This window comes from Gracilinanus agilis, chromosome 4 (assembly GCF_016433145.1).
Source record: "Gracilinanus agilis isolate LMUSP501 chromosome 4, AgileGrace, whole genome shotgun sequence".
NCBI classification, from domain to species: Eukaryota; Metazoa; Chordata; class Mammalia; order Didelphimorphia; family Didelphidae; genus Gracilinanus; species Gracilinanus agilis.
This window is the reverse complement of record NC_058133.1, coordinates 43,805,374-43,831,965: the sequence shown is the minus strand read 5'-3', so window position 1 is coordinate 43,831,965 and position 26,592 is coordinate 43,805,374. Positions and strand designations below refer to the sequence as shown.

The 26,592-nt window shown below is 38.3% G+C and overlaps 1 protein-coding gene across 1 annotated transcript in view; it reads right to left on the bottom strand.

Annotated features, from left to right (window-relative positions):
* Window positions 1-26,592, bottom strand: part of COL24A1 (collagen type XXIV alpha 1 chain) — a 407,511-nt gene that overhangs the window by 311,092 nt on the left and 69,827 nt on the right. The window contains exons 6-7 of the mRNA XM_044674850.1: window positions 20,470-20,523; window positions 15,231-15,284 (exon numbers count right to left, since the gene is read on the bottom strand). Coding sequence (XP_044530785.1) covers window positions 15,231-15,284; window positions 20,470-20,523 — 108 coding nt within the window. The remainder of the gene's footprint in view (window positions 1-15,230; window positions 15,285-20,469; window positions 20,524-26,592) is intronic.

The following is a 26,592-nucleotide window of genomic DNA, read 5'->3' as shown; positions in this document are numbered from 1 at the left end:
GGAGCTGCTGATGACTCGATGGGTGCCCCAAACTTGCTCTATTTCTTTTTAGCTGGGTTCGGAGCTATAGGTGAGTGTGGAGGGGGTGGGGGTGGGGCGGTTGCTCAGCTCGCGATTGAGTGAGTGAGAGCCCTTTTTAGCTTGGAAATGTCTCGATTCCACGTACCTTCCACGCTGTGCCCTGTTGTGGGGTTCCTCCGTTCGTCTGGACTTGTTTTTATGTCCCCTTGAGGAGTTTTGTATGTTTCGGTCAGGAGAGGTTAAGAGCTGCTTCTTACTCTGCCGCCATCTTAACCCGGAAATCTAAGTATACTTCTTCTAGCTACTGTGATTATAATAACAATTTTAAGAGTTACCAATGTAATCTTTTCTTATAGGAATACAAATCATTTGAACTTATTAGGTCCCTTAAATTTTTTATTTCCTTTCTTAATTACCTTTTGTTGATTCTCTTGAGTTCTGTGTTTGGGCATCAAATTTTCTGTTTAAGTCATGTCTTTTCTTTATGAATGCTTGGAAGTCTTCTATTTTATTAAATGACCATACTTTCCTCTGTAAAAATATAGTCAATTTTTCTGAGTAGTTGATTTTTGGTTATAGACCAAGTTCCCTTATTTTCTGGAATATCATATTCCATGCCTTCTGGTCCTTTGGTATGGATGCAACCAGGTCCTGTGTTATCCTAATTGTGATTCCATGATATCTGAATGGTTTCTTCTTAGCAGTTTGTAGTATCTTTTCCTTGGTTTGGTGGTTCCTGAATTTGGCTATAACATTCCTGGACATTGTCATTTGGAAATTAAATGCCGGAGGTGATCTGTAGGTTCTTTCAATCTCCACTTTTCCCTCTTGTTTAAGAATGTTGAGGCAGTTTTCTTGGTTAATTTCTTGTAGGATGATGTCCAGGCTTTTTCTTTTGTCATGATTTTCTGGTAGTCCAATAATTCTTAAATTGTCTCTTCTGGATCTATTTTCCTGGTCTATAGTTTTATCAATGAGGTGTTCCATATTTCCTCAGTTTTTTCATTCTTTTGATTTTGTTTTATAGACTCTTGCTGCCTTGTAAAGTCATTTGCTTCTAGTTGTTGGATTCTAATTTTTAAAGACTGAATTTCATCCCTGGCTTTTTGGTTGTCCTCCTTCTGGTCCATTTTTTTTTTTGTAGGTCATCTTTCACTTTCTTTGCCTCATTTTCAAGTTGGTCAATTCTGGCTTTTCTTGTTTTGGTTCATGTGCCTCTGTTTCCAGATGACTTATTTTACTTTTTAAGTTGTTTTCCCAATTGTTTCTAGTCTATTTTAATTGTTTTTTGAATTGTGTTTTGAGTTCTTTCATAGCCTTAGTCCAGTTTGCTGGAGTTTCTGCATTTTTGCTTGGTGTTCCTTGGTCCTCCTCTGTTCCACTTGCTCTTTGTTTATTACCTGGATGGAAGCTGTTGATTGTAATTTCTTTTTTTCTTTTTCTGTTGTTTACTCATATTTTTCCTTCTTTCCTCCCCCACCCCCATTGGCTGTAATCTTGCTCCTCTCATTATTTGCTGGATCTGTGGGTTTGGGCTATTCTGTCCTGAAGGGGCTGCTTCTCTGTTCTGCTGATTGACTAGATTAGTCTGAAGAAGTATTAATGAGCCCTGAGGTCAGATCTTCCCCAGCTGGCAGCTGAAGATGTAGGTGAAGGTGTGGAGGCTGAAGGGAGCTAGGCTTCCTTCCCTGTTATCAAGGTATTCTGTTGATATTATAGCCTTCACCCTGGGGATCTGAGTCAGCAGGGTGGCTCTCAATGCAGACCCTGGGAAAAGGGTGTTGGAGACTAATCTTCCCTGCCCTCTGAAGGCTTCTTATAGGTCTTATTGATAGACTAGATTAAGTGAGGTGGAGCTAATCTGCAGAGCTGGATGTGCCCTGAGGCCCAAACCTGGAGAAGTAGAGGCCCAAGATGGAGAGTAGTGGCTGCAAGTAGGCTGCTCTCCCCTTCTGGCCTCTCCTCGAGCTGCCTTCCTGTCAGCTGTGGTTAGAGCCCTGAGTTTGGCACAGCTGTGGCAGTTAGGCACTCCCTCTAGGCTGCAGCCCTCGCCCAGAGATTCCAGTGAATACTGGAGACTCAGCACAATAGGTGAGGGAGGGGTTCTGGGATCTAGAATTCAGCCTTCTCTATGTACCTTTCAAGTTGAATCAAGCAGGAGGGTCCCCTGGTTCTGTCCTGTTGTTATATTTGGTTTTCTGTCCCCTTGAACACAATTTGTTTTTGTTTGGTGTGGAAAGGTTTTTACAGAGGACTCAAATTTTGCTGCTTCTAAGCAGCCATCTTGACTCCTCCCCTTTTAGTCACTTTTTATAATTGTATTATTTCAAATTTTTGTACAGAAGCATTGGTTCAATTCACAGTTCCACCAACAGTGTATTGGTATGGCTTTCTTTCTACAGATTCTGGGATAACTAATGCTTTCTATCATGCCATATTATAAGGAGAAGAAATAAAGTGGCAAAGATCTTAGAAATGCACACATAGCCAATTCAATTACTGGTGTTCATTAGGGAAGAAATATTTAAAGTAAAGTTAGCCAAAGTCAATATTGTATATTTTTTGACACATGGCATTTTGTAGCACACAGCCCTTATGGAAGTCCTTAAACCTTGGATAGGGATTTAGCTCAAATCTAATTCAAGTCATGACACATAAAATTCAATTGAACATTTCTGGAGATGTTCTAAGTATTAATATATAGTAGGAATGTTGTGGGAGGCAGGGTTGGAACGGAAGGAGTGGCTGCCTAGGGTGTGGAATTGAATTGGATGCTAAATGTGGTGTAGATCTAAGAGCTGCCTGGGAGGCTTCTGCCCTTTTGAGCCATTTGTAGATGGCTCTGTAATCGACTGCAATTTGCACCCCTGTTGGCTATATTACACTACCATTCCCCAAATTATTTGACCACATGCCCAGCTCATTTTCTGCTCAAGCCCCAATCTAAATTCAGTTAAGTCTGGAAGGGGATGTGAATGGGGGTTGGGAAGAGAATGCACCTGGGAAAATGGACTGCGTTGAAGCCATTGGAATGGCTCCAATCTATGAACTGGATGTTTTATTTTTTTTAAGATTGGTTTACACTGGGCTCTTTTGATATGTCCGTATGGTTTTCTACATTTAGGTGACATGAATAAAAAAGGAAACTCTCAGTGGTCCACAACCTGAGATCTTTCCTTGTATGCATTCATGGGGAATGAGGAAGGGGTCATGGAACCAAATATAATTCAGAGAAATTAAGGAACTTAAAAGGAAAGGATATCTTAGATTATCTTTCTTTAAAAAAAAAACACCTTACCTTCTGTCTTAGTATCAGTTCTAAAACAGAAGAGCAACAAAGGTTAGGCAAACAAGGTTAAGGGACTTTCCCAGGGCCACACAGTTAGGAAGTGTCCGAGGTCAGAGTTGAATCTAGGTCCTACTGACTCTAGACTTGATGCTTTATGTCTGTACTACCTAGCCACCCCTTAATTTCTCTTTCAATTCAGGCCAAATATCATTACTATTGAACTCCACAAATGGTGCCAATTTTTTTTCCTAGCACTGGATTGTACAGAAAGTTGCTTTATTCTAGAATTGTGATTCTATCAACATGGGAAAATTCTCCCCACTAGTGTAACTCTTGCACAGCAACTCCTCTGTAACTTGCTATCTTAGAGAATTCCTTGGGACCTGTAAAGTTTGAGTGATTTGCCTGTAGCCACATAACGAGGATGCAAAAGAACATTACCCAACTAGAAACGCAGCTAGAGTCAGACACAGGACTTGAAAAAAGGACTTCATTACACCAAAGCTGGCTCTTTGTTCCTTCTCAATGTCTCCTCTATTATTATTTTACCTTTAGGGAAATTGGGTTCTAGAAAAGTTGGGCAATTTGCTCAAGGTTACACTAGTGGTAAGTGATGTTTTGAATTGCAGGTCCTTTAAAACCAAATGCTTTTGCTACCTTCCTTCTTGTGATCAAATAGGAGAATGTATGTCAAACACTTAGCGAAGTTTAACCACTTTTATAAGTTGTTACTGAACCCTATTGTGAAATTGGTCTTTAATACTCTCATTTCTATTTAAATTCCTTGAGGGTTAAGAGTTGCTACATTTTTGTCCCTGAACCCTGGTACCTAAGACAATATCTGATTCATAATATCCATACATCAACAAAAATTTATAAAGTGCCTACTATGTTTCAGGGACAGTTCTAGGCACTGGAGACACATCAAAACACAAAGAATGAGATAATAATCCCTACTTGCAATGAAGATACATAATAATGTTGCTCCTCAGTTGTTTCAGTTTTGTCCAAATCCTTGTGACCCCATTTGGGGATTTTTTGGCAAAGACACTGGAGTAGTTTGTCATTTCCTTCTCCAGCTCATTTTACAGATGAGGAAATTAAAGCAAACAGGATTAGATGACTTGCCCAGGGTCACACACATATCAAGTATCTGAGACCAGATTTGAACTCAGAAAGATTAGCCTTCTTGATTCCCAACCCCATGTTCTATCCATGCCACCTAGCTGCTGTTACACAGTAATAGCAAGCTTTCAAGCTTGCAAAATATTGATAAAGATTATCTTATTTGATTCTGATGGGGAAGATAAGTACATAGGAAGCATATCAATCAAAAATACAAAGTTAATAAATACAAATTTATAGAAGGTAGTTTGAAAAAAGTGGTATTAACAGTTGAGGGGATCGCATAAAGCTTCACGCAGAAGATGGTGTTTGAATTTCACCTTTAAGAAAGAGAGGGACTTTATTAGGTGGAGGTAAGGAGCGCGTACTTTCTAGGCATCAGGGGCAGCCTGTTCAAAGACAGAAAGATGAGATACAGAGACTTACTATATGAGAGGGAAATAGAAAAGACAACATGACTGGAAGAATATGGAAGAAGGAGCGTAAGGAATGAGACTGGAAAGATCGTTTGGGGCCAGGTTGTGTAGGGCTTCAAACACTATAGACAAAAGATTTCGTATTTTATCCTACTGGCAAAAAGGAAGCCACTGGATTTGAGCAGTGGAATTATATGTTCAGATCTGGAAGGAAAATTACTTAGGCAGAAAGGTGTAGAATGGACCAGAGTGGTAAGAGAGGAGACAGGGAGATCAGAGAGGAGGCTCTTGCAGTAATCTAGGTGAGAAGTGCTGGGTGCCTAAACTTTGTTGCCATGTGAGTAGAGAAACAGGTCAGATGCCAGAAATGTTGTGAAGGTAAAAATAACAGGCTTTGAAACCAACCGGATATACGAAGTGAGAAACAGAAATCTAGAAAAATGTTGAGATTGTGAACATGGGAAATTGCATACTCGTTCAATAGTTTACTAATTTAATAGTTTTCTGTTTCATTAAAGAATAGCTTAATGCTTATTGCCTGGTTGATCAATTATATAACGTTCCTGTTTACAAAGCTCCTTTATCATATTAAGATGGGTAGTATAAATATTATTCCTCCCAGTTTGTGCATGAGTAACTATTGAGCTAATATCTGAGAGAACATTCAAACCCAGGCCTCCTGACTCGAGTTCTCCACCTTTCATCTTCCTCCTATGCCACATGAGGAAAGAGAAAGAAGAGAAGGTGGAAACAGAGATGAATTAAACCTTAAACCACAAATGGTTCGAGAGCCACCACAAAGCCAGGGATTACTTCAATTGATTTCTCCAGAGTAGAAAGACAAGTCTTTGCCCAGCCATCTTTGTCCTTTAGTAACAGAGGTATGAAAATAGTCATAACATTGAACAGCTGAGTACTGAGTGCTCTCCCAAAATTTCCTCCTTCCTTTCTCTGCTTTCCCTGCCAGCTCAGACTTTTATTGACCTTGATAGTATGTCTCCCTGTGCTCTCTTTCCAGTGTGGTTGTTAATGCCACCTACACTTCTTTTAAATGTAGTTTATGAAACTGCTGGTCACTCAGAGACCTTTCACACATATGGAAAGAAAGATTTCCAATCCAAAAACTTGAGTTTGAGTTCTGGCTTTCCAATTGGCCAAACATTTGACTGTGGACAAGGGATTTAAACTCTGATCTTCAATTTCTTTTACAAAATGGAAATAGTACTATTTATACTCCTTATCTCACAGGTTTTTTGTGAAAAGCACTAAGTAAATGTGAGCAATTAAACCATTTCTTCTTATTTGAAGAGAAATAAATGACAGCCTTAATCCCTTAAAGCAAACTAAAAGATTCTGGTAAATGTGAAAATAAGCTAAGGAATTGAAGGTTATGTTTCTCATCCCAACTCCCCCCAAAACAAAATAAAACAATTTTGTCAATTCATAAAAATCACATAAATTAGGAGATATTTATATTCCTTACCATTAAAGAATTAGGAGAGAGATTAAAATTAGCGATATAGATCTCAGTCACTTACATAGAAAGACAACTGAACCCTGACCTTCATTTTCATCCATCAGTAATCATTAATCAATCAACAAGCATATATTAAGTGCCAACTATGTGTCAGGCACTAGGTTAAGTGCTTGGGATACAAAGAAAGGTAAAAGACAAGTCCTTGATCTCAAGGAACTTACACATGTTAATGACTAATTGTTTCAACTGATCCTGACTGGAATTTGACCCACCATGGAATTTAGTAGTGCTGCCAAAATTTATGGATCAAACAGAGTTAAGCCTAGGGTCCTCTTTTCAAAGTATACCCTCCAATCCCAAGTAATACTCTTAACCGCCACCATGTTTCAAAGATAGATATCATTAGCTCTTTAAATGCTTTATCATATGGCCCTGATATTCAAGAAGTTAAGACATTGTACCTTATATTTGTACAAAATGTTTTGCAAGAGGTGATATGGATGTATCTTCACTGGCTTAGCCCTTTCCCCTTAGCCAAGCTGTTTGAGTTAGGGGGGTTTTGTTGTTGTTGTTACAATTCTTGGGAGTTTATATGGCAGATTTCTCATTCTAATATAATAAATTATATTATTTATATAATTATACACATATGCATATATATGCAACTCAGTAAGACAATAAGATGCAGAACAGTTGTTGCTGTTGTTGTTCAGTCATTTCAGTCATGTGCAACTATTTATAAATTCATGTGGGATTTTCTTGGCAAAAATCCTAGAGTGGTTTGCCATTTCCTGCTCCAGCTCATTTTAGAGATGAGAAAACTGAGGCAGACTGGGTCATGCCCTGAGTCACACAAATACTAAGTGTCTGAGACCAGTTTTGAACTCAGGAAAATGAGTCTTCTTGACTCCAGGATTAGTACTCAATCCACTGCACCACCTAGTAGCCCCAGAGAGTAGTTCCTGACATGATTTGTTTCGTAAGAAACTTTCCTTCACGGGAAGTTCCCTAACTCAGCAATAACAACAGCAATGAGTAATTGTAAAGCACCTCAAGGTTTCTCAAAGCACTTTTCATGTATTATTTCCTTTGATCATCATCACAGATCCTCTTCCCCCCACCCTTTCTTCCAAAAAGGATAACAAAACTTGGGACTTAAATGTAATTGTTTTTATATATCTCAATTCTAAGCCTCAAATTAAGAGACTTTCCATGACTCAATACCAGTGTGTGTGTATCTGTGTGTGTCTGTGTGTATTGGATACTAATTCTCAATAACAAACCTTTGAATACTCAGTGGAAAATATACATTACACTTGGAAAATGGCTAAACTATGAGAGGATGGCAATGGTGCAGTCTCACAGCTGGCCAGTCTAGGCCTCAGGGATTTGGCCTATCTGAACTCCCGCTTGGACGATCTCAGCCCTGGGAAATTTCCAAGCTGATTCCACACACTTGACCCTGAAGGGTATTATTAGGATGGCCACAGGGACTGGTTTGGGGGACAGCTAGGGAGAAAATCTGGAGAAGGAAATGGCAAGCCATTCCAACTTCTTTGCTAAGAAAATCCCAAATGGGGCCACAAAGAGTCAGACACAACTAAAAATGTCTAAACAATAACAAGGAAAAAACCAGAGAACAAAGCAAAAAGAAAAGAAAATCCAAAACACACCTCATAAAGTTTTCTAAACTTTCAAGGAGTAGGTTCATGTGAAACTTAGGAAAAAATACCCTTATTGGTAAAATATGGATAAAAAGGAATTAATAAGAAATGAACCCTATATTCTCACTGTACAGGTGAGGCCAAAGGAAAGTGTTAACTGCTTGTTTGCTTGGTCATCTATTTCTCTATCTCTTCCCCACTTGTGTCATTTACAGAGTTTTCTAGAGTTCATCTTCTCCTTACTTTTCTTATAAATCCTCCCTATAACTCTCCTGTAGCCTTTATATGAATCTGAGAACTCTCTGAATACAGCCAATGGAAGAGAATTTTATTATGGCCACTAAAGCACTCAGGCACTTCCCAGAATGAAAAAAAAATTATGAGGTCAGAATGAACTGGCATCCAAAAATGATACTAGTTTCTTTTTGGCACAATTTTAAGTTCTTCTAACATACGTTTCAGTCTGACATTCACTTCTGTACTACTGAAAGACCAAACACAAGGTTTAATATTATTCAAGTGAATGAATGAGTAGATAATATACAAAGTGGATTAATAGGTCGGTTTGTGTTGAGTGCATTTTTCTTACAGGGAAGTTATTCTATGAGTCAACACTATAGTTTCTATTATTGGTCTTGGGGGTAGTTTGGTGTAGGGGTAATGGAAATGGAAACAAAATCTGGTTTCATATTCTAGCTCTTTTGCTTATTGGCCATGAAACATTTTAACTTTAACAAAGACACTTGTCCCTGATTGTCAGTTCCTCATCTGTAAAATGGGAATGATTATATGTGCCTATGAAGCAGCTTGGTGTAGTGGACCGAGAGCTGGATTTGGAGTCAGAGTGGAGAGGAAGGATCAAGAACTTATTAAGCATCTACTATGTACCTAAAGCTGAAGTTTAAGCCCATTGGCCACATAATGAGAAGACAGGATTCTTTGGAAAAGATTCTGATATTGGAAAAGATTGAAGGAAAAAGGGAAAAGAGATGGCAGAGGATGAGATGGATAAATAGTGTCATGTAATCAATCAATAAACACGAGCTTGGATAGACTTGGCAAGAGAATGGAGGATAGATGGGTCCAGTGTTCTAATGTGTTACACTCTGAACAGACACCTCCTCTTACTCTCCATTGAGTTTCACCTTCATTCCAGGAATCTCAGTCATGAAGTGCTGGACCTGACCGAACAACCAATGTACCTGTCACTGCTAAGCGCTTTACAACTCACGTGAACCTACTCCTTGAAAGTTTAGAAATATCACCAGAACGCACTAATCATTTTAATAATAATCTACAAAGGATAATGAACAGAACACTGCAGACTAGAAATCAGGACATCTGAGTTCTCTCTTCTTCGACCACTGCAGACCGAATTTGATTCCTACCTCAGATATTTATTCTCTGAACAAGTCCTTAACTCCACTCAGTTTCCATTTCCTCATTTGTGAAATGAGGATAATAATTGTACCTACATCCTAGAGTTGTGACTCTCCAATAAGACAATACATGCAAAGGGCTCTGCCAATCAAAAGGTATCAAATAAGGCTTAGCTAGCCATTATTATGATTATTATTACCACCTCCTTTCATAGTTAGTTGGAGAAAAGTAATTTGTAAACCTTAAAAGACTCTATGTAGAAAAGTTTTTATAATTATATATACATACATATTTCCAATGTAGCTAAATGGTTCTGAGTCAAAGAAGTATGCCCATCATCCATGTTTCAATAGGAGTCCTAGACTAGAGAACTAAGCAGGGATCTTGGCTAAGTAGCTGTGAGACCTTAGGCGAGTCACTTAACATTTCTTATCCTCATAATAATAATATCTAGCATTTTCAAAGTGCTTTAAGGGTTCCCAGGTGCTTTATATATTCAGCTTGTTTGATCGCTACAGATAGATTCTATCATTACCCTTATTTTATCAATGAAGAAACTGAGACAGAGGGGAAATGACTCGACCAGGGTCAGTTTAAAGCTTCCACAACTAACTCTGGTTTCCAGATTCCAAATACAGTACTTAATTCACAGTATCCCCTACCTAACTTCTAAAATGAGCTAGTTTATGGGTTTTATTTATATTATTGAAAGTCTATCTGTGAGCATGAATAACATTTGAATTCTTTCTGCCCTGCCCCTCCCCGCAACTGAAAACAGACTTGCAAAAATATTTTTGGAGAAAGAAAAACGTCAAATGTTTTAATGTGCTCCCCATAGTCTCTGTCAAATCCTGTTCATCCATCAATGACTCCTTCACAAAATCCATACAATCATTTAGCCTCTATGACCTTTTTTTAAAAAAACAAAACAAAACCCTTACCTGGTATCTTAGAATGGACAAAGCTGAGTCAGACTCTGGACCCAGCACTTTATCAGCAGAACCACCCTAACCTTTTTTTTTTTTTAATCCTTCTGTAACTATCATGTTCTTTTATTCTTTTTCTTCAAACCTTTTCTTCTCTATTCAATCCTTTTACATCACATCCTTCCCCCTTCATAGTAAAGGCTTTTGCCCATTCTTTATTGGAAAAATATGAAGGGAAACTGTTATAATTATGTTTTGTAAATTTTGTATATTTTTTCTCAGTCTATCTATGTGTGCCTGTCTATCATCTCATCCATGGTTCAATGGAAAAGGCTCTAGACTGGAGAGCTAAGCAGGAATCTTAGCTCACTAATTGTGAGACCTCAGGCAAGTCACTTAACAAGAGGCAATTTATCATGAGCCTCCCCTTCTCTCTTAACCTATATCTCAAAATCCCTTAACACTCCTCTCCTTTGCTCTATTCTCCCCATTCCTACCTTGTGTACCTTATGTCCCTGACTCCCATAATTCCACTGTGGGGGATCTACCCAGTGAGCTGCATGTTCTCCCCAAGTTTTATTTATATCCTGGAGATACCAATGGAACACATGAACCATGAATCCCTTGCCTTTTGGGTCTGTCTACGTAACTGATCTATCCTTCTTTTTCGGTCATACATGTCACTGATGACATACCTTTACACCACTGTGTGTATAATTCCTTGTTTCTAATGTGTTACACTCTGAACACACACCTCCTCTTACTCTCCATTGAGTTTCACCTTCAATTTTTTGGAAATTCTAATGTTTCAGGAATCTCAGTCATATCACTAGAAGGACATTGGTTTAAAATAAAAAGTGATGAGCCCTTCTTTCAGAGAACAAGTGGCCTTGCTGTCGTAAAGTGCTGATCTGCTCCTATAATAGGCAGAATCCCTAAGACGATTCCACAGCTACTGACTGACAGTGCCTTCTCTTTGTATGAATGTATAGCAGAAATCTCATAAGATAGTACTAATTTGAGTAATTCGGCCATGCTGGTTAAAATAAAAATAACTTCATCTCTTTATAAATCTGAAGAAACAGCCTCAGCGGGAGTGTTTTGTAACCGATTCCTCCAAATATTTACAGCTAAACATCAATTAGATTCTCCATGCTGGAATTGTTTCACAAGCACTGGAATAACTTGAAAGCAGTAGATGCCGCTGAATTCAAATTGGAGGCTTCTGCGAAGCTGCCTTAGAAAGTAACTATTAGTATGTCTTTCTCTTATAAGGACTGTCAGTGTTTAGACTGTACTAACAGTCTATTCTACTTAGTGCTTCCAATATAATAACTATGATTAATTCCATATTATAAGGTCTTATAAGGGTGACTCTACTGAATGTTCCAGAACATATTGCTGTTTTCAAAGGGATGCCCTAAGTAGTATTTAACACGCCTATTTATAAGTTGATGTCAAGCCCAAACCAATTAGAAGTGATCATTCTGGAGTCTGGTGGCTCCATGGAGGCAACCTCTTATGTCTCCAGAGAATCAGCAGCTCCTGACTGTCTAGGATTTGGTAGAGCCTGGCAGCAATCGGGATCAACGCATGATCCCAAGAGAAAAGATACTTGCTATTTTCTACCTGTGTAACTTTGGGTAAGTTATTTAAGCTCTCTTGATTTCACTATTATCATCTGTAAAATGAGGGTGTTAGATGATCTGACTTCTAACATCAAAGGCATCTACCCAGCACAATAGATAGAATGCTGGACCTGGAACTGGGAAGATTTGAATTCAAATATAGTCTTATATACATATTAGCTATGTGACCCTGGGCAAGTTACTTAACTTCTGTCTAGCACCTCACTTCTAAAGTTGTTGTGAATCATAAATGAGATATTTGTAAATCTCTTAGCACAATCCCTAGCATATAGTAGATGCTTAATAAATGCTTGTTTTTTTCCTTCTTTCTTCCATCTCTAATTTCATCCTTTCCATTCCCTTTTTTCCTTTTCCCCTTTTCTTCCCACCTCTTCCTTCCTTTCCTCCTTCCCTTTTTTTCTTTGATTCTTTCCTTCCTTCCCTTCCTTCCCTTCCCTTCTTCCTTTCCCCCCCTCTTTCTCCCTTCCTCCTTCTTTCCTTCCCATCCTTTCTTTGATTCCTTCCTTCCTTTGATTCCTTCCTTCCTTCTCTCCCTCTTTCCTTTCTTCCTTCTCTCCCTCCCTCCTTCCTTCCTTCTCTCCCGCTTTCCTTCCCCCCAATTTTAAATCATTGATCCCATGAAATCCTACTAGGCCAAAAGCATACATTAACACATTAACACATTATAACTACAGTAGGTTTTCATGGGCAAAGAGGGCAGGATGTCCTCCTAAATCTGAATCTACTAAAAGAAAAATAATATTGGGGGGAAAATTGTAATATAACTTATTATTACATATAGTTGACGATGCCACAGTTCAAATCATGTGAACCTAAAATGTGACCTGCCTCCTAAGCATCTCCCCACTCTGTAGCTGATCACAGTGGAAGGATAAGAAAACCAATGTCTATGTCCATCCTGAGAGAATTCACACCAATGTCACTCCAAAGGATCTCTGAGGAAGTTTGAAGGTGATTTGGCTTCAGTCACTCCAGCTATTGTGGCTTAAAGGCCACATTTCTGCCTTTTGGGGAAGGTGTCTCTGATGTGGGCTTCTCTTTCCTCAAAGTCTATATGCTGATCCAACGGGACTGAACATATTAGCCTTTGAACTTAGTCATCTTTGTTGACATAAGTGTAAAGTCACAAATGGTCCCACTGGCCACTACTGAAAGATCCCAAGAGTTGCTGGCTTAGAAGGGCACAGATCTCCTCCTATAAGAGTAACAAACACCATGCCTAAGGCTTTTGTGAAATACCTGCCTTTTATTGTGGGAAAATTCAGGTGCTAATTAACCATAATGAAAACGAAAAATTAAAATTGATTAACCCAAACCTAGGCATTGTCTACCAAGTGCTAATGAGAAACTCCTTTGATATGATAATAATAACAAAAATAACAACAATAACAAAAACAATGACAATAATTTTAACTAATATTTTCAAAGGGTTTTAAGGTTTTACAAGGCAGCTAAGAAGCAGAGTGGACAGAATACTAAGCCTGGTGTCAGAAACACAAATTCAGATTTAGTCTCAAATACTTACTAGATACATGACCCTGGGTAAGTCATTTAATCTTTTGTCTCTGTTTCTCCAATTGCAAAATGGGTATAATAATAGGAACAACCTCCCAGGATTGTTGTGAGGCCCAAATGAGATAATATTTGTAAAAAAGCTTATTTGACATATAGTTGGTGCTATATAAATGTGTATTTCTTCTTTCTCCTTAAAGAAATGTGCTGTTTTAGTTTTTTAAATATAAGGTTCTGTTTTTCCTTCTGACATTATATGAATCTCGATAGAGCAATAGATGACTTCTGGAAAATTGCAAATGTTCTCCCTGAAGCCTAGACCCAGCTTTCTAAGAATAAAATTCTGGTGTTACTGAATGACTATGAAATGTAGTTAAGAAATGTAAAAGAAGAAGCTCCAGAGGACAATGTAAAAAGTGAACTCTGGGTCTGTGAAAAGTGTCACAATGACAAACAGAGCACACACTAACCTAAGCTAAAAGACATCTAGGTAAGAGCATGCTCAGATCCCAAAGGGAGGAGAAAGGACCCTCAGTTCCCTGGATCATGGGTGCAGAATAAAAGACCATCTAGTCAAAATTGCTTATTATACAAATAAGGAAAATGAGGTTCAGAGAGAGTAAGGCACTTGCTCAGGGTTACAAAGCTCGAAGGGTCAGTGGCAGGATTTGAACCTAGGTCTTCCTGACTCCTGGTCCAGGACTCTGGGAGAGAGAGAGAGAGAATGAATTCTGAACTTAATGTTCATAGAAGTAAATGAGAACTTAGGGATTTCCAAATATGCAAAGTGAAGCCTGGTGAGGTTATGACTCACATAGGAAATCCCCAAATACATGAGATATTGAGGAGGACAGAGTAGGGGTTGGGGTCTGAGTAGCAGTATCTCCTTTTTGGAATAAGAAAGAACCTGAAGTTTCTAGTTGGCAGGACAAATGAGGGAAGGAAAAGAGTGAATGAACAAATGAATGAATAAAGAAAGGGAAGGAGGAAGAAAGGATTTACTGAGCACCTACTTTTAGATTATTGCACTGCTATGAAATAATTATCTCCTTTGGTCCTTACAACAACCCTAGGAAGTAGGAGCTAAAGTTGAGGAAACTGAGGTAGAAAAAGGTTAAGTGACTCACCCAAGGTTACACAATAAGTGATTGAGGCTGGATTTAGCTTCAGGTTTTCCACTATAGTGCCATGAGCTACCTCTAAGAATCCCAGAGCCTCCAGCTCAGAAGGGATGACAGAATCCATCTGAAGGCAAGACACATATACAAGTATTCTCTCTACAACATCCCTGACAGCCACCAGCCTTCCCCTAAAGGAAGACCTCCAAGGATGAAGAGAATCATGACCTCTCTAGTCTGTTCATTGCATTTTTGGAAATCCCTAATTGTTAGGAAGTTTTTCTTCTTTATGTCAATTCTAAATGTATGTATGTGCCACCTCTAAGCATTGTTCCAAATTTTACAAACCTTTGGGGTTGGGTTGAGCAAAACAAGTCTCATCCCACTTCTTAATCACAGCCTTTTCAAGAACTGAAAGATAATCATCAAGACCCTGCAAAGAACATAAGCTTTTTGCTTCCCATGCTTTTGTTAGAACTATACATGGCATAATTTGTGAGCCCCTCTCAGCCTTGGTAGCAATCCTCCGATAATGCTAGGCCTCAATCTTGATAAGCCAAAGATATCTAGGAGGAGAGGAAACCTCTAATTCATTTGGAATATATTATTACACCTTTGCTTAGTCCAAATGCTAAAATGAAACGGAATCTTACCTTGTCGCCTTGAAAACCAGGAGGACCTATTAACCCCAAAAGTCCTGGATCACCCTGTAAATAAGACAGATATAAAGATTTTATTCCATGGAAAAGATTTTTAAAAGTTGAAGTTTCCCTTAACTGAAATGAGGAACCATGGCTTATGGGGCAAGTCTTTGATTTACTTCTATCCTAAACATGTTTCAAGATTTAGCACAAGTCCCACCTTCAACGTACCTTCTCCAAGCACTCCAACAGGATTTTTTCTCCCTCTTCTGAACTTGTATAATACTCCTCATCTATATCACTGGGCAAGTCACTTAACCTCCTTACTGCCTTCTACTTTCTACAGAAGAAAAGGGATCAAGAAAAAAAAAAACTCAGCTCAAGTCCCTACTTCTACCAGAGGCCTTTCTCAAAAGATCCTTCCCTATCTCCCCTAACCAGCGGCTAGTGTATCTTATTTCCATCATATATGTCTTGTATGCATATGGTTACTTGCATGCTGTCTTTCCCATTAAAATTGCAGCTCCTTCAGGAAGGAGGGAAGGGATTAAGCATTTATGAAGTGCCTACTATGTGCCAGGTCCTATGTTAAATGTTTCACAAGTATGATTTCATTTGATTTGATTTTGACAATAAAGAAATGATTTTGCCTTTCTTTGCACGTCCAGGGCTTAATATAAGGCTTAGCTAGAACATGATATACACTTAATCAGGGTCTATTGATTGATTGGCTGAATTTCCCTGCTCCTCTGACTCTTAAGCAAATGCATAAAACTAATTTATAAAGAAGTTGATGGACTATATTGGTAAAAGCAATTTACTCCTCCAGGAATTTCCTCTGATGACCACAGACCCAGATCCTACCAAATCAAAGGCCCAATCCCTTTCCAAATCAAAGGTCTTCTCCCTATCCTTATTCCTATGAAAGGGGTGCGATCTCTGTTGGTAGAGGGTGGATCCATCCTGATGAAATCACAGATCCAATCCCTATCCAAATCAAAGATGTAGGCCCTATTCTTATTCCCATGAAAGGGTTGTGATCCCTTATGGTGGAGGGCATATGCATCTTGATGAAATCACATATCTCTTAAAATACTAAAAAGTATTGAGACAATCATGTGTTTTTTGTTGGTTTGCTTGTTGATATAGTCAATTATGTGGATGGTTTTCCTAATGTTGAACCATCCTTGCATTCCTGGTATAATCCCACCTGATCTTAATGAATTACCCTCTTGATCACTTGCTGGAGTCTTTTTGCTAGTATTCTATTTAAGATTTTTGCATCTATATTCATTAAGGAGATTGGTCTGTAATTTTATTTCTCTGTTTTGGATCTACCTGGCTTTGGAATCAGTACCATATTTGTGTCATAAAAGGAATTTGGTAGGACTGCTTCTTTGCTTATTATATCAAATAATTTGTATAGTATTGGAATTAATTGTTCTTTGAATGTTTGATAGAATTCACTTGTGAATCCATCAGGCCCTGGTGATTTTTTCTTAGGGAGTTCTTTGATGGCCTGTCCAATTTCTTTTTCTGATATTGGATTATTTAAGTATTCTATTTCTTCTGCTGTTAATCTAGGCAATTTATATTTTTGCAAATATTCATCCATATCACCTAGATTGCTAAATTTATTATAAAAATATATCAATTTGAGCTACTCTTGCATTTTGATACCACATTTAGACGTGGCCTCTATCTTAACTATAGCTTCTTGGATATTTCGTTTATATATCACCATGCTGGAAATATAGGTCCTTTTCAAGAGTGAGCTTTCACTTAAAGGCCATTATCAACATGTTATTAAATTCTAAATATTACCACATTTCTCCTTCACAGTGTTAACCATAATGAGCACATGGGTATTTCAAAAGCAAACGAGCTTAAAGGCTTTCCAAGCCACCCTATATTTTGCACCAACAAGTCACTAGGAAAGAGAAAAATCAAAGTACCTGGTTTATTTGTGTATGCTTTTGCTGGGAATTCTATTTTAGGCTGTCACCAGGATTGAGCAAGCTTCTGTTTTCTAAATTTTAAGGCAATGGAGTGGACTATATTTATACTTCTAAAAACAGTCCTCTAGAGCTCTTGAGATGTTATTCCCTTGCAATGAGAGTACGAGTCAGCTGCAGATAGGAAAGTAACGAATGATCCCATTCCCCAAAATAAACTTGCACTCCCTTTTTAAAATAAATTTGTCAATGAATTTATTTGTACCAGAAAAATAAATCTCTCCAATTCCTGTTAACACACATCTGAGGGTTGCTGGCGTGAATTAGCTTAGTCCTAAGAGAAATACGGATGTGCTGAACAGGCTCATTCTATAAGGCATGACGAGGGTGGCTATCAGGTTGCAATAAAGGAACTGGCAAAATACTTTAGGACTAAAAAAGAAAGAAATGAAGCCTGCGAGCACATGCCACATAAACAAAAACACCCTATAATTGTCCTGGAGAGCTCAAATCCCAGTCTAAACAAAGCTGTAGCAGATGCCTCCAGAAAGACCTTCTGTAGCACTGGAGACCTGCATTTATGAATTTGTTACAGTATTTATAGGAATGTTGGTTATTCTCATGTAGGGCTCTACTTTATTTTCACATAGTGCTGGCATTTTCGAGAGCAGGAGAGTACGAAAAATTGGTTTAGACTCTGGGGATTCCCTTGAACATAGTGCCTTAAGGTCTGCCACGTACTTTCTATAGGATAACTCCTCATGACTACCTTATAAAATAGGTGCTACTATTACTCCCGTTTTATAGAAGTGGAAAATGAGGCTAAAAGAGGTAAAGTGACTTGATGAAGGTCACACAGCTTCAGTCATGTTGTTTTTATGTTTAATGCTTTGTGATCCCATTTGGAATTTTCTTGGCAAAGATACTAGAGTGATTTGCCAAATTCTTCTTCAGAGCATGTTACAGATGAGGAAACTGAGGCACACAGGATTAAGTGATTTGTTCAGGGTCACAAAGCTAGTATCTGAGGTTAGATTTGAACTCAGATCTTCCTGACTCCAGGCCAGATGCTCTGTATACACTGCACCATCTAGCTGCCCCTCATTAGCCATGTGCTGGAGTAAATTCAGTGGAATGAAACCTGCTTCTGAGTCAGATCACCTGTTTTAAAATCCTGGATCTGTTACCTGTTGACCTTGGGTTAGTCACTTAAACTTTTATGGAGCTTAGTGTCTTTACTATTAAAAATAGAGCAGGAAGCAGAGGAGGAGGCATGGGATAGATGACTTCCATTAGATGTATAATAAGAGGGCCCAGGATCAAAACCTGGCTCTGGGTCTTGGTTTCCCCATCTGTAAAAATTTTTGGACCATTATGGTCCCTTCCAACCCTAAATCTATGGACATATATCTCCAGGAACATTATTTAAATTCTCTGACCTTCTTCCTCATTCAGAATCAGAAAATATCAGAGCTACAAGAGACCCTGAGATAATCTAGCTCAAACTCATTATTTAACAGAAAAGGAAAACTGAGGCACTCAGGATACTTCCCTAAGATCCTAAGTAGAACAAGTATCTAAACTCACATTTCTCACCCCAAGTTTAGTATTCTTTTGACTCTGCTCCTATGCAAATTTCATCTAAAGTAGAAATTATGTGTGCCTGCCCCAATTCACAGGACAATGGTGAGAAACAATGTGTTTAAAGCACCAAGAAAAGCTTTCACAGCCAAATAGAAGGAGATTATAAATATGCATAAAAACATATATTTATGTGTGTATTTGTATATGTGTATGTAAATACATATATGTACATATTAATAGATGCATCTGTACATTAAATATACAGTTATATGAAAATGTCCCTAAATGTATATATGTGTATACGCACACACACATATTCCATGAATTGTGTGTATGTATATTATCTGAGAGATAACTGAGTGGCATAGTACTTGGAATAAGGAAGACCCAAATTTGAATCCTGCCTCACACATACAGAGACTATATGATGGAGGGTAGCTAGGTGGCTCAGTGAATTGAGAGCCAGACCTAGACACAGGAAGCCATGGGTTTAAATGTGGATTCAGACACTTCCTAGTTGTGTGACCTTGGAAAAGTCACCTAACTCCCCTTTGCCTAGCTTTTACCCCTCTTCTTGTCTTAGAACCAATACACAGAATTGATTCTAATATGGAAGGTAAGAGTTAAAAAAAAAAAAGAAATTATATGATGCTCGGCCCCAGTTTCTTCATCTGTAAATTGGAAAATCATAATTAACATCTATTTCAGAGGGTTGTTGTGCAGATCCAACAAGTTAAGTCCTTTCCAAGCTTTTAAAGTGTCCTATAAATTTCAGTGAGGTAATGATGGACATGTGGATATTGTATGCCTTTGGTCTAGGTCTGCAATTCCATTTCCTTGGGGAACTCCTGGCATGGAAACTCCCTTCTTTGATGTAGATTGTTAACTTGATAATATACTCATATAGGGTTGTCATGTGCTCTGAGAGGTCATCGTATCCATGGTAACAAGGTGATTAGAAGGCAAGTCTTCAACATATATCTTCTTGATTTCAAGGCAAACCTTGTTTATACTGTGCCACACTAGGTGGCTGTAAGTACAAATATATTTAAACCAAAATTTGTCCTTTACCCCAATTGGGTTATCCATTGAACCACTGAACTTATTCACTGAATAATTAGTTTATAGCTTGTTTGGGGATGGGAGCTATGATCTCCCTGGTAGAGGGAACTCCCAGACGAGGAAACTCCCACATTTTCAGCTCATGCCAACTGCTTCACTGCAACTTTTAGTCTTGGAGAATTGCCTAGAGTCTTAGACCACTGAGAGGTTAAATGACTTGCCCAGGGTCCGAGGGAGGACTTGTTCCTAAATGCTCTGGACCCTAAAGCCTGCTCTCAATCTATTATACCAAAATGCCATTCATATAAAATATAACAAATAAATATTTGAGAAGACATGTCTAATTCTTTTAAATATTCTACCCTCCTACCTACACCCAAACCTTCACTTCCATAGGTCCAAGGCAGTACCATGTTCCTAGTACCAAATTCATTAAATAATTGTTTATGATAGTGGTTCCAACAAATGAATAAATAACTAAATCAGTCATTCAATAAACCAATCAACAAATAAGTTAATAATGAGATGATCATTAAGACAGAGCCTAAGACAGATTCCTCTTTGTCCAATAGAGATTCAAAATATGAGTAGGGAAAGAGAAGCAAAAACAGAAAAACTTAACTCTTAGATCATGCCTTTTTGATTTTTACCTTTTCTCCAGCCATGGCTTGACCTGGAGATAATCCTGGATCTCCTTTAGGGCCCTAGGGTAGAAGAATGAAAGGGTCAGTGAGGGGAAGGATCATACGTATTCATTTCTCAGCAGTCATTGGACATATTGCACTTGTGTTTTCTCCTTCTTAATTTCCTTGGACCTCAATTTTCTCATCTGCTAAGAGGGGTTGAGATTGTTGTTGTTCAGTCATTTCAGTCATAGCCTATACTTCATTCTTAATTTGAGGTTTTCTGGACAAAAATCCTGAAATGGCTTGCCATTTCCTTCTCCAGCTCTTTTCACAAATGAGGAAACCAAGGCAAGTAAGGTTAAATGACCTGCCAAGAGTCACACAGCTAGAAAGTATCTGAGGCCAGATTTAAACTCAGGAAGATGAGTCTTCCTGACATCATGCTTGGGATACTATACACAGTTCTGCCTATCTACAGATCTTCTGTATCTTCAGATACAAAGTTCCCTTCCATCCCTGAATACATATAATTCTATGATCCTATGGGTACCCTAGAATTTGGTTTGATGTAAGCAAATGAAAGAGAATAAAATCCTTAGGAAGATTTTGACAAATAATGTTCAACCACTATTGTACATAACACCATTATACTATCTAATCATGTTTTAAATCAGTGATTCCCAAAGTGGGCACCACCGCCCCCTGGTGGGTGCTGCAGCAATCCAAGAGAACAGTGACGGCCACAGTTTTTTTGTATTACATTCTATTCTGAGTTCAATAAATAGTTTCATAATTTCCAGGGGGCTCTAAGTAATATTTTTTCTGGAAAGGGTGGTAGGTCAAAAAAGTTTGGGAACCACTGTTTTAAATCAAGATCACATGATTGTTTTTTTTTTTTTTTTAATTTTTTAGCTCTCTTAGTCTTATTTCCAGAGCCATCTTTGAAAAGTAATGGTCCCTTGGAAATTCAGCAGATGGGGTTAATATTATTATATGAAGTAATCAAGGACTAGAACACAGTTACAATCCCTGCCTTACATATATTACTTCCACAATTCTTGAGTCATATCAGAAGGGCAGACAGTAAGAGCTTCTGTTTCTACTGGAGTATAGTAGAATACTCTGAGTGCTTTCAGCAAAGGCAATTGGGTATATAATAGATGGAAGGTTTGACTAATGTTTTCCCACTTGTCAAAAAACTTCCCTACTTGGCACAATAATAAAACATTGTTTGGATTACAAAAACTATTTCATTTTTCCAAAAGATAAATATATCATTTCAGACCCTCGGCCATGTATTCTAATCTACATTTTTAGTCTTATCTTCCTCTGCTTTCATTCTGACCAAATGGTTCCCCAAACTAAAAGTACAATCTCCAACCTCCATTAATTTCTCTAAGTCTTCCCTCAGTCCTGGAAAGCACTCCCTCTTCTTCTGCTCCTTCACATTTCTCTTCCTTCCAGACTTTGTTTTAAGGACCACCCACAACATTTAGTCTTCTCTGATCAGCTCAAGTGTCTCCACCTCCCACATGGGATTTTTCTCTGTCCCTCTAGTAGCCTCCAAATTACTTTGTACATTTCTTACATCCAGTAGATTGTAAGCTCCTTGAGGGAAAGCACTGCTTCATTTTTATCTTTGGTCCCATTTCTAGACAAGAAAAAACTATTTCATATTTCCAAAAAAGAATACTTCAGCAACCCTCCTACTCTTTTTTCCCCTCCAAAAGTATTCTCTTTATCCTAGAACATGTTGTCTAGATCTTTTGATTGACTTCCATCACTCCATACATTATATATATTTGTGTGTATGTGTGTGTGTGTGTGTGTGTGTGTGTGTGTGTGTTTTATGATATTTTCCCTGTATCCTACACACTCCAAAAGAATGCAAGCTTCTTGAAGTCAGGAATCACATACAACCAAGACTATAGCCTACACTCATTGGATCCAGGGCTAGCTGACCTCAGAAATGACTTTTGGATATCCTTGAGCCTATATCTTTTTGATTATATTAAATAATAATAAGTGCTTTCCTCAATAGCTTAGGATCTAGAGTCTCCTACAATACGAAGCTGGTCTTTACCATGTGATATTGTAATGATATTAGTAGATGGGTTGATTTGATATGATAGAGGAGGAATCCTGGGTAAAGTTTCCAAGGCTTGGGGAATTCTATTTCATATACCATTTAATCCAGTTGGATTCCAGATTTTGGGTAAGGGCCCTGAGCAATCATACGAACATGTATTATTAATATAATGCTATAAAAGAAACAACTAGGTTGTTCAGTGGTTTGATAGCCAGGCTCAGAGCCGGGAGGTCTTGGGTTCAAGTCTGACCTCACACTTACCAGTTGTGTGACCCTGGGCAAGTCACTTAACTTCCATTGCCTACCCTTACTGCTCTTCTGTCTTAGAACCAATACACAGTATTGATTCCAATACAGAACGTATTTTGGGTTTCCTTGACAAAGATCCTGGATATATGCTATAAAGTACACAAATTGATTTCATAGAAACGTAGATCTTGAGATGAAAGGGATTCCAGTGACCACTTCTCTCTTCTTTTATGGATAAGGAAACTGAAGCTCAGAGAGACTGATGTAAACAAAAGGATGGAGTCAGGCAATAAATATTTATGAAATATCTGCTGTTTTCCAGGTATTATGATAAGCTCTGGGGATACAACAAAAGGCAAAAGACAGTCCTGTTCTCAAGTTACTCAACAGTCAAATGGGGGAGATGAAATGCAAACAACTATAAATATATATATAGCATTTATATAAGCTTTAGAGAGGATAAGTTTGAAATAATCATAGGGAAGGCACTGGAATTAAGGGGCCATTGGGAAAGGCTTCCTGTATAATGTGAGACATCAGCTGGAACTTTAAAGAAACCAGGGAAGTTGGAAATGGAGATGAGAAGGTTGAACATTGTGACATAGAGGACAGCCAGGAAAAAAAGAATTCTTGAGTTGAGAGGTAGAATGTCATGTATTCGAGAAACAGCAAGGGTCGTCAATGATCTACTTAACTTTTCGTAGATTACACAGGTAGTATGAGAGGTGGGATTTGAACCCATGTCCTCCAACTTCAGAACCAATACTTTATTCACTTTATCATGCATCTTCCTCCTTTATAGAAGCCTTATGAGATAGACAGATTTTATATGATGATTTCATTTTGCTGATGAGTAAAATGAAGTTCTTAGAAGCTATAACTTGCCCTTGAACACACATTCAAGCCCACACCTTTAGATTCAGATCATTCCACAGTCAGTCTTCAGTAGTGTATTTTAATTTAACAAACATCTATTAAGCAAATGCTACATATGCTGGGGAGCTGGTGCTATAAATGGCCGTCTATCTGCCCTCAAGGAATTTCATATTAGTCTAAGTCATATTACTGATAGTATACATTCACAAGAAATGTTCAGGAATGTTCCTGGGCTCATAAATGAATGCAACTAGATCTGGTTACCTGGAACTCCATTCCTTACCATTAAGCCTTCCTAGCTGCAAGCGCCTCTTCCATGTTGTTGCATCCATATAACAGACATGAGAGTGTGTCCAGCTGATCTGGAGTGATGGATTATTCTAGATGCTAACTTTTTTCTATAGTTTGGGACAAGTTTGGTCATGTTTAGTTACACTGTGAGACATTTAAGTGCCTCAGTGGATGTCTGGAGTCAGGAATACTCATCTTCCTAAAGTCAGATCTGACCTCAGACACTTACTATTTATATTTACTCTGTTTGCCTCCATTCATCAGTAAAAGGAGCTGGACCAGGAAATGGAAAACCACTCAAGAAACTTTGCTAAGAAAACCCAAAATAGAGTCTCAAAGAGTCAGATGTGACTGAAAAATGACTAAACATCAACAAATTACATTTTTTGTGTGAGGTAAAGCAGAGCAAAAGCAATTTTATCTATTAGGTTTTATTAATTGATCATTAATCTGCTGTTGTAAGGAACAACCAAGTTCTTGATCTCTGCTAGAAGCCCTGTTAGAACTCTGCCCTCAAATGCACCCACTTAACTGATATTATCTTCCCCTTGAAGCCAAAGTAACTTAATTACTTCTTTTTGGTCATTTTTCAGTTGTATCTAACTCTTTGCAACCCATTAGGGGTTTTCTTCACAGAGATACTGGAGTGGTTTGACAACTGTTTCTTTAAGAAGTACTATACCATTGGAGATATATGGACTTTAGACATGGGTTCAAGTGGTACATCTGTGAGAAATGATATGAAATCATGAAAATAATTATGTAACCCAAGGACAGCAGTAGGTCTACTCTGAAGCCTACTTAATTCAGAACCAGTTGGTGGGAGGGCAGGAAGCTATTAATGACTTCAAATGTCTCCATGACTCTCATCAAGGATCCTTGGTGTGCCAGTATCTTTTCTAGCCAGGCATCATGTGCCCAGTCCAAACTGTGGTGCTGACAGCAGATTGATTCTTTTGTCCTGGTCTCCCCAGATGGCCTCTTAGCAGGGTATGATGGATTAACAAGACAAGCTTTCACAAATGATTTTCTACAGCAGATCACAGCTTGACAGACACACAATCAGATGAAAGGTCCAGAAAATACAAGATCCTGCTGCATTTATTGTATGTTGATTCCCCCAAAGTAACTGACATGGTCTCAAAGGCTCTACTCCTACAAAGAGTCTTTTGTATATATTAAGATCTTACAAGATTTAAGATGAAAGAAAACTCAGAGATCAGTCTTTTCAAAGACCCTCTGAATAATTAATATAAACAAAAGTGCGGGCTTGCTAAAAATGATCATCACCATCATGGTAGATGACCTGCACCAGATAACCTGCAGAGTCCAAATGGAAAAGGAATTCCCTCTAAATGAGGGAGGACCACATATCTTCCTGCCTGTGGATGCTCTTGTGCTCATTGCCACAGGACATTACAGGGACTTCTAATGAGATTCATGATTCAAAAGAAGTGATGGGATCTGAGTTTGCATCCCAGGACAGCAAGGATCTACTTACTAACTATATGTGACTTTAGGCAACTTAACCTTTCTCAGCTGGTTTCCTTGTCTGTAAAAATGGAGATAATAGTACCCTTTAAATATATATATATATATATATATATATATATTGAGAGAGAGAGAGAGAAGGATCAAAGGAGAGATTGAAAGGGAATGAGAGAGGAAGAGTGTTTCATAAACTTTAAGGTGCTATGTAAATGTTAGCTTTAATAACAATAATAATTATTCATATAAGAAAACTAAAGGGAGAAAAAGAAAGCTGGTTTATTGACTTAAACCCCATATATTTGGGACAGGCACTAAAGAAGAACAATGAGCCAAACCCAGAGCTGAATAGGCAGAAGGGAGTTGGCTGGATAGCATTTGGAAAACTGTGCACTGCCCATAATACTCCCAAGCTGCTCCCCAGTACAAAAGCTAATCCTTTTAATTTTTTCTCCATGACTGAATAGCTGTGAATTTTGGAAGACTAAGATCTCTAAAGCATCAAAGCTGTGGGTGGCCCAGCAGTCAAAGGAGAAACACAAGGTGGGCATTAGGAAGCTGTGACATGTTCCCAGTGATGATCTACATATAAAGAATGGTACCATGGATAATACTGAGAAACTGGGGAGGGAGATTGCCAGACCATTTGTATAGCATGCAGATGGGGCAATAAATAGCCCCAATGCCACACTTGTACCTATAAAATGTAAAAAATAACAACAACAACACAAAGAAGACAAGAGGTAGGGCTCCAGAACATTGGATGGATCTTATATAACAGAACTATGGGAAAACACAAAGAATTCCACAGAATGAGAAGGCATGGATAGCCATTTGTACAATGCAGAAAATCTTCCTACTCATTAGATCACAGACACATTGAAATACTCTCCGCTAGATACACAGTAAGATCAAGAGGAGAAGCTTAGCATTTTGTGATCACTATTAAATGATAAGCAATCTACTCAGACCTAAAACCATTTAAAAGGGATCAACCTAACAACCCTAATAGGGAAAACCAAGTGGATGACAAATATCTATTTATTAGAACATAACACAGTCAGATGGGTGGCCCATTAAGTGGTCCATTGGTACATCTATCTCAGTCATGCTCTGTAGATAAACAATGAATAGACCCACAGTAGGAGAAAAAG